Consider the following 9,592-nt stretch of genomic DNA (forward strand, 5'->3'; position numbering starts at 1 on the left):
AAATAAAAATCAGCAATTATAAGAAGGCATATATGGTAGGGGCTTGACGAAATCACACCAATGAATTTTTGATAGACGTTATTTGCAAAATGGTAATTAGTTGATTGGTGGTTGGTGTGATTTTGCAGAGCCCTGACTGAATAACAAATCCAAATATTTCATGCTTTGTTATTATATCTATCTGTAGGTACAAGACGACTTCACTGCACCACGTCCGATGCTGCCTTTTGCGCTATATTGAGCGTTGGGAATGAACATCGTAAACTCGTGACTTCCAAAATTGACTTAATTATTTTTATTGTTTGCAAAGAAAAATTGAAATAAAATGCTTTGAAAAAAAAAGTTTGTATCAGGATGATGAAAAACTTCGAAATTTTCCAAATCAATATGACCAAGCAAAACAAATTACCGAACAGATTCGGTACCTACGCTACTCGAATTACCGAACAGTACGGTAATTCGTACGTCAGAGCAAAAATTCCATTACCGAACCGTACGGTAATTTTTGACAGGTAATCGAAAAACATCAAGTACCGAACGTTCGGTAGTTGTTTAAATTACCGTACAGATTACCGAACGTTCAGCTGTTGAAAGTTCGGTAAAAATTTACCGTATACTGTAAAAATTTCTAAGTGTGTATATATGGTAATGAAATACTATTTGCGGAAATCTAATTATTTTTAGCAAAATGACCAAAAAGTTATCTGACTCCATATCTCCCTTGTTGTTTATCGCTTACAATTGCACATGATAATAGTTGGCCGGAATACCTGTCAAACTGATGCAGTGCTGCTAGTTTATCTTTTTTTTATCACTTCAAAAAATCGAAAACGTACTCTTACCCCACGCGCACTCTTGCCCCACTCTACTCTAAGCTTGTCATCTCACAATGCCAAATCCTCATAATATAAGATACTTGGTTATCACAGAATAAGGAAAAATTGATCCAGTAAAATTAACGTTTAGGTTATACCTAAAAACATATTTTATAACAATTGAGCAGTAAATTTTATTTCCTTTTCAAAATATCTGTTTTCATATGGATAATGATTACAAAGTTTGCACCAGTTATTTGAAGCATTATCACTATGATGTCAGCGAGAAGTTTCGATTCCGATAGAGGTATGAGCTTCTCTATAATTGAAAATTACAGTTATTTCTGTAAAGAAGAATTCAGAATTTCCTTTACCTAGTTGCTTTTTGTCTGTTTCATGTTGTTATTCATAATAAATAAAACAATGTAATGTAAAAACAACCTTGCAAAAAAAAAAATCACGAAAAGATCGAGGTAAATGAAGCAATAAACTTTCATGCGGAAAGGTTCAACGACCGATGCCGTTGCATTTGGGACTTTCTCCGTTTCCCGAAGAAGATCAATAAATTCCTTTATACATAATTGTAAAAATGAAAAAAAAAAACTATAGTTTACGGACTTAGAGACTTAGAGATAGCTAATAGATACTAAGTAATTGACGAAGAAATAAATAAATACAAATGATACTTAGCACAATCCTGACTCTCTGGGATTGGAGGCAGCAGGGACTTTGTCCAAGGGCTTGACGACCCCTCCCCATGGCCACTGCGAGTTAGACCGGGACCATCGTCCACAACCCCTAATCCCAAGGCGTCAAGCGACCCGTGCCGAGGGGATGCATGGCCAGGGGGGGTGAAATAATAAGCTAGGCCTTTAACGGAGCCTGTGGGGTACCTGGGCACCCTCCACAGTAATTGTCCCTTACCGCGTCATGCTGGGCTCTGGCGTGGTGGACCTCTTTTCCCGAGCAACTCGTGGGACCAAAATGGAAAACCAAGTCAATTCTTCAATTAGTGGTAGTAGTATAGGCGTCAACCCCTTCGCAAGAGGTGGGTTGTTCAGGTCTCCGCCTAGGAGGCCAGAGGCAATAGTCGGCAGCTCAGTGAGCAGCGCCAGCGTGGGTCACTCAACCTTCCTCTCGGCTAGAAAAACGCCGGTAGGGGTTATTGACGGCCCATGGCTTGTGTAGGCGATGAACCGCAAACGCGATGGGCTTTCGGCCTTCGAGGTGGCGACGGAACAGCTGGACGCCATCATCGACTTTGCGTCATCGAAGCATAATATCAGCAAGGACCTCAAGAGGAGCTTGCAGAAACTTCGAAAGTCGATGCTGGACGCCAAGCTGGAGAGGGCGGTCGGGACGGCCAAGTGTATACCCGTGAAATCGGTGGAGTCGAGGTCTACCCAAACTGAGGCCCAAGGATTCGCGGACTCGGGCAAGGTCGAATCGACCGAAGGCGTGCCAGCGAAGACGGTGGTGCCAAAGTCTACCCAGACTGAGGCTCAAGTATTTGCGGGTACGTCGGGGGCGACTGCTCCAACGGAGCAGACACAAAAACGGGGGAGACAGTCTCCAGGGGATGAGCTCCCTGGGGGCCGCTCCAAAACGTGGAGGGTTACTACCCCGAACAAGGGTAGTGGGGCTGGGAAGCTGAACCCCGGTCAGGTACCTCCAAAACCGGGGGAGGAAGGACCTGGAAAGGTCCGTCCACTCAGGAAAGACGGTGGTAAGGGGTTACGGCAGGCTGAGAGCTCTCAGCCGCATCAGACCAGGGAAATAGAGAGGGATGACGCCTCCTGGACCCTGGTCAAGAACAAGAGGAAACCGAAGACGTCAAGAGCCGAAAAGAAGGCCCAGGCGAATGAGGGTAGCAAGAAGTCTAGGGTAGGCGCCAATCGCTCCAGGGGCGATGCCCTAGTCATCACGGCGGACGAGGCTAAGTACTCGGATGTTTTGAAGGCGATGATGAGTGACGTCAAGCTCGGTGAACTCGGCGCCGACGTACGTCGAATAAGACGTACCCGGATGGGCGAGATGATACTCGAGCTGAAGCGGGGCGTCTCGCAAAAGGGCGCCGCCTACAAGAAGTTGGCGGAGGAGGTCCTAGGCGAGACGGTCAAGGTGAGGGCACTCACGACGGAGGTGAATCTAAGGGTTAAAGACCTGGACGAGCTCACTGAAGTCGAAGAGCTCGTCACGGCACTGCGGCGACAGTGTGAAGCGGAGACGCCCACCACAGCCGTTCGGCTACGGAAAGGTCCTGCAGGGACGCAGGTAGCATTGGTTCGGCTATCTGCAGCGGACGTCTCCAAGGTAGTCAAGTTAGGGAGCGTCAAGGTTGGATGGTCGGTATGCCCTGTGCGCATATACGAGCAACCCGAAGTTTGCTTCAAGTGCCTGGAACCGGGGCACAAGCAATGGGACTGCAAAGGCCCTGACAGAAGCAATCTCTGCCGACGCTGCGGATTGGAGGGACATAAGGCACAATTCTGCACGAACCCTCCCAATTGTTTGATTTGTTCCAGCAAAGCTATGAACAGCAAGCACCCCATGGGGGGTTCGATGTGCCCGGCGTTTAAGCGTGCTGCAAAATCAAAGTGCAGGTAACGCAGCTGGCTTGCTCGGCCTCGCCCGAGTGTTTGGTGTGCGCAGGTTTAGAGGAAACGGCGGAACACGTGTTGTTCGTATGCTCACGTTTTCGCGCAATGCGTGACCACATGCTTGCCACATGTGGTCTGGACACTACCCCGGACAATCTAGTTCGGAGGATGTGTAAAGATGAAGTTGGCTGGAACGCCGTTTTATCGGCTATCGCTCAAATCGTCTCGGAGCTACACAGAAGGTGGCGCGTGGACTCAAGGATGGCTAGTTCAGGCGCAAATAAGAGGCGTTGTGCACTGGCCCCCCTTTGAAGCAATACTTTCTGGTAGTACCGAAGGGACTATGGGCTTGGCGGCAATGGAAACGTTTTAGCGGGTCGGGGATGTAGTCCTGCCTCCCTCGATGATCACTAACCCCGCACTTCCTGGTCAACCCAGGATGTCTGTTGAGCAGATTCTCCCTCCATTGTTTAGAAAGAAAAAAAACAATCCTGACTCTGAAACAAGAACGAACTCGTAATCCTGAAACAGGAGCTTTTTTCTTCGTGTCCTTGTACACTACAATCCATATTCAACGAACAAAGCGTTCTTAGCAGGAAATCCAATGACAATTTTTCCAAAATCTCGTTTCATAATCTTCGATCTGAAAAATGGAAAAATCTGTCAAGCTTTGAAAAACACGTCTTGGCTGGTCAGCGCCTCCTTCGCTTTTTTCAATAGGGGACCGACTGTTTACTTCGATGATATTTATTTCCAGGGTGCAGCAGCCGTAAAAAGTGTAGACAACAACCTTCCGTGCACCATGTTTACGGTACTCGTCACTGAGTGGCGATAGCGGCGTTTCTATCTGTGTTGTTAAGCCTGCTACTCTATGTTCTGAGATTTTCACATTTTCCACCATGAGCTCATGGAAGAATGGTAGTTGGAAATCGATAAAATCTATAGGAAAATCAAGTATTTTGCAAATTTATGGAAAATGGTGGTGTTTTTGAAGAAAGTAGTGATAAGGAATGAAGTATGAGGTGAAAAGATTGTCTCCTGCACTTAGTTTGCACTGATTAGTAGTCTAATAGTGATGAAATTTCGATTTTACTACCATTGAAAAAATGCCATCTCTTGCATTAATCGTTTTGACTGGTACCTTATTCAAAAACTATAGTTCTCGCTCAAACTTTTCAAAAGGACCTAAGTAACATTTTTTTCATGAATTAATTAGAATAGCGCAATCAATAGCTTTCATGTTGTTATGTTGATTGCGCTATTCAAATTAATTCATGAGAAAAATGTTACTTAGGTCCTTTGGAAAAGTTAAGCGAGAATTGGTAGAGAGGACTAAATACGATAAATCCTCAGTTCTCGACGACGATCCGACGAGCTTGAGCTTGAGCTTGAGCTTGATTGACTGCTCGTAGTTGCTACTCCATTATGACCAGATCAGCTGTTCTTGCACAGGGAACCAACAGATGTTTGCTTGGGACTAGCACACATCTTCAATGTACAAGTACTGGTGATCTCATTTGTTAGGTCATACTGGCGCCTGCCACGTCAGAATGCAAGTCAATGTAGGGAAGGGGAGGAAATGATGATGCAATCACTCGCCCGCTGCAAGCCGAATATACCTCTGCACTTGCCACGAGTTCATGCGGAATTTGTTGGAATTTCTGGGTTAGGTTGGAGAGGCAGAGGTCCGTCTTGGTTAACGAGCTGCCAATGTGATAGATAGGAGAAGGTAACTGATGGAATTTCTAATTGGATGTAGGAAACGAGCTCTATAGTTCATTTCCAATTCTAACAGATTACTGTTAGAATACTAAAGTTGAAGGTATAGGAATAAAAATGGAAACGGTATGAAAGTCCATTTCCAGTTCTAGCGATTGCTAGAACATGAGAAATATAGAGGAAGATACAAAGTAGGAGAATGGAACGGACCAGGGATTAAACCCACGACCTCCTGCGTATGAGGCAGAAGCAGTAGCCATATGACTACCAAGCCCGCTCCGAAACAAGAGAGATCACGCACAGCACTGATTAATTTTATTACTGGCCGCGCAATTCAGATCACAATAATTCGTTCGACCGCGCGATCGTTCTGCGGTCCGAAACAAGAGAGATCACGCACAGAACTGATAAATTTTATTACCGGCCGCGCAATGCAGAACACAATAATTCATCCGACCGCGCAATCGTTCTGCTGTCCGAAACAAGAGAGATCACGCACAGAGCTGATTAATTTTATTACCGGCCGCGCAATGCAGATCACAATAATTCGTCCGACCGCGCGATCGTTCTGCGGTCCGAAACAAGAGAGATCACGCACAGAACTGATTAATTTTATTACCGGCCGCGCAATGCAGATCACAATAATTCGTCCGACCGCGCGATCGTTCTGCGGTCCGAAACAAGAGAGATCACGCACCAGTTCTCGACGACGATCCGACGAAAACAAAAAGGCGAGGTGGACAGCGATCCGCTATGTGATAAACCAGTCATAAGTTTGGGTTCACTCTCTGGATATACGATTCAATTCAATTTTAGCCAAATATTGTCTGAAGTACACTTCTTGACGTTTTGTTTGAAAACTAACTTTCTTCAATGTATATTTTGCCTAAATTTAAACTGGCAAAAAGCACTTAAGTAAACATTTTGATTTTTAAAAATGTAACAAGATTTTTTCGCCGAAGTTTCATCAATGCATATAAAAGATGATTAAATTGGGTTCCGTTTCACATTTTATTTCAAAATTTTATGGGCTCAATTTTGAGAAAAATCCACATATTTTTACTACATAAATATAGGAAAAATATGCATCTTAATGTAATATTTTAGAACATGAAAAAATGAAAATTGTTAGTTTAAAATACCTACTGTGCAAAATCTACTCGTATTCTTTGTATTGAGCTAACAATACACGAAATCGGATGTAAGACGGCGAAAACACGGTCAAAAGCTTTTGCCTATATTTTCCGAGGGTGAACCCAAACGTTTGGTCGGGAGTGTACATAAAAAATAATTTTTGTCTGTCTGAACCTTATAGACTTGGAAACTACTGAACCGATCGGCGTGAAAATTTGTATGCAGAGGTTTTTGAGGCCGGGGAAGGTTCTTATAATGGTTCGAGACCCTTCCCTCATTTGGAAAGGGGGCTCTCATACAAATGAACACCATTTTCTTCATATCTCGAGAATTAATCAAAATGTGGCATATCGAGGTTTCGGAAGGGAAAAATGTTTTTGTGGTGGTTCAAAACCCCTCCCTTTTCTGGAAAGGGGGTTTCCATAAAATGAAGCACACGATTTTGCATAATTCGAGAACTAATCGGAGAATAAATCAATTTTAGGCATGAGCATGATTGACCGCCTACGGTTGCTACTCCTTTATTGCTAGGTCAGCTGTAATTACACAGAGAACCAACAGATGGTGTTTTTAATGGTATGGGCCTGGGATTGAACCCACGACCTGCGTATGAGGCAGGAGTGGTAGCCATATGACCACCAAGCCCGTTGGAGAATAAATCAATTTTAGGCGAAACAAAGTTCGTCGGGTCTGCTGGTAAATAAATAAATGAGATTTCCTTCCTGACGGATTTAACTCGCGAACGGGACGACCGATTTGCAAGATTTTTTCCCAAATCGATTCGTTTTGGGATCCACACGTTTTGTTGGTAAGTTGGTGAATTTAACGGGGAAATGTAGAAAATCATTGGAATACAATTTTGGGTCAAAAAATACGCACGGAAACTGACCTAGAGTGCGGTGCTGCAAATAGTTCATTTGTTACATTTGCAATACCCGGGCAAAGCTGGGTTTCTTTTGGTAGTTAGGTATTGATAAAACAATAATATTCATTTTTCTTAGAATTCGACTTTTGAAAAAAAAAATTAAAAAATGTGAACACGCCAAATCAAATTGATTTTGGTAGATATTGTGAGAAAGATATGATGGGCAGAGCATGTTGCAAAAATGAAGCACAGCAACCTGCAAAAATTGTATTTACTTCAAATCCGGCTGGTACAAGAAGGCAAAGAGCGCAGCGGACTAGGAAGGTGAAACGACTTGGCGGGTGTGGTGCGTAACCGAAGTTGGAGGGATAGGACCGTGCATTTTGTGTAAGGAAATAAATGAATGAATGATTGTGAAGAATGATTTTTTTTATTAGTTGTTCCAAAATCTCAAAAAAAATACAGTGACGAGGATACATTGGGTACGTTATATAGTACGAACGATAGTTACACATTGCCCACTGTTTGTGACACGTTTACGCAAATGAGATGTTGCAAACTGTATATTGTGTACGTTTCAGCAGATGGGGTAAGTTTTTTCGAAACGTTGGCGTTGTTGCCACCGTGTGACAGATTTATGATGCGAGCGGAAAGCGAATAGAACCGGATGTGTGCTTTTACATTTATGGTGCTGCCGCAGCTGGTTGTATCGGTTCCCAATCGGCAAGGTATCCCTGCCCTGGTGAACGCTTCAAACTCAATATGCGACAATATTTATGTGTAATGTTAGCGAACAATATCGAACCAATATGCTATTAGAAAATATTTATGATTCTTGAAATTCATATCACTAAGAGTGAGAGACGCTTGCTTTTACACGAAAATGCTTGGTGTAGTTTTTGGCGTAGGTAAATGATATAAGACCGAAAGGGGGCTACTTTATACTTTCTATGTATTTTATTTTGAGAAGAAAGAGTACTCAAGCATTAAATTAATCAGAACTCTTTGGCAACGCATGAACTTGATATTATTTGTAACAGAAAAAGGCAAACACGCAAATTTGAAGCTCTTGCTCACTTCGGGTGATCGTTTTAGTGCTGAAGTCAATCGTAGATTTCAATCATAATCCACTGTGTACAGGTGTACCTAGTAGCTACTCAGATGTATCATTTTTCTCAGTCGCCAACCTGATACCATGATCGGTGCTCAGATGGAGAATTTTTCAATGAAAGAAGCTCTTCAGATCCTTATTTACATTACTAATATATACGATGTCAGCCAGAACGATGCTGAAGTCATTCAGGAAATTCACGATCGGCCAGTCCCCGATCGCCAATCCTGCCAACCCCATCGAGAATAACAACACTTGCTAACACTCTGTATTTAGTTCTGCGATGCGTAAATGGGGCCATCGTGCTTCGAATTATTGTTGTTCGATGTTTCTACACATTGTTCCATATACACCTCCAATGTGTGCTCGCACCGCCCAAACGCTGACTGATTTGACTGAGAGTTTGTCTATAGCATCAGGGCCATCGTGCTTCAAATTATTTTCAAATAACATTTTGAAATTTCAAATGTTGAATGGCTAATTTCTTCGCCTATTGCTAAACGCACGTGCATTTCTTATGGAAGTTCAACGATAGGCGACAAAATTAGCCGTTCAACATTTGGCGATTTCCCCTATATTGTTAAGTAAATTTTTTCGTGAATTTATTTTTCCTTTTGAAGACAGCGTTCATTCTTCTCCTATAGGTATTGCATACAGCGATATGACGGAAAACATCGAGTTGCGACCTCCACGTCTTGTTGGGTGCAATAGGAGTTAAAGCTTTTGCTCGAATAAATACACCGTCCATATCAGGTGCCGGCGACCTAGTGCCTTCTCAAGCTATATACATTTAGGCGAACCAGAGAGTGCAGTTTATAGCGGTGTAGTAGGTTGCTCAGCTTTTTTGCTATGTGTGACGACTTACCCTATAGATTTTTCTTTTGTGCCTTTTCATTATCTTCCTTCACAATTCACTAGAATCAATCAATGAAAGATAATTTTTAAATTATTGATACTCCTGCAAATGGTATACATTCTGAATGCATATCACTTCTCAACTGGAAAGGTGCTTATGACAATTTGTCGTTACTCAACGCATCAAGTGATAGTCATACACCTCGTATATTATAGCCATGCTGAGGCATTTAATTAGATGATAAATACTTAATTACAGACAGCTTTTATCACGAGCACCATATCATCATTTCGTACGCCACCCGTCAAAGTATGAAATGCACTTCGATAATAGTTGAAGAGAAGCTAAACTGGGACATTCGTTTGAGCGATACCATCTGACTAAGTATTTTTTAAATTGGCTGGATTATTTTACCATTCCAAATGACATTGAAATGGTGTATGAATAGCTTAAAGATCGTGCTTATTGAGACAGCCTACTTGAATAAGACCA

The 9,592-nt window shown here is 42.8% G+C and overlaps 1 protein-coding gene across 1 annotated transcript in view; it reads right to left on the bottom strand.

Annotated features, from left to right (window-relative positions):
• The window catches only part of LOC134226359 (general odorant-binding protein 56d-like), a 35,222-nt gene extending 26,026 nt beyond the window's left edge, over positions 1-9,196 (bottom strand). The window contains exon 1 of the mRNA XM_062707093.1: positions 9,110-9,196. Coding sequence (XP_062563077.1) covers positions 9,110-9,139 — 30 coding nt within the window. The 5' untranslated portion in view covers positions 9,140-9,196. The remainder of the gene's footprint in view (positions 1-9,109) is intronic.
• Between the last annotated feature and the right edge of the window lie 396 nt (positions 9,197-9,592).

Source organism: Armigeres subalbatus, chromosome 3 (genome assembly GCF_024139115.2).
Source record: "Armigeres subalbatus isolate Guangzhou_Male chromosome 3, GZ_Asu_2, whole genome shotgun sequence".
NCBI lineage: Eukaryota > Metazoa > Arthropoda > Insecta > Diptera > Culicidae > Armigeres > Armigeres subalbatus.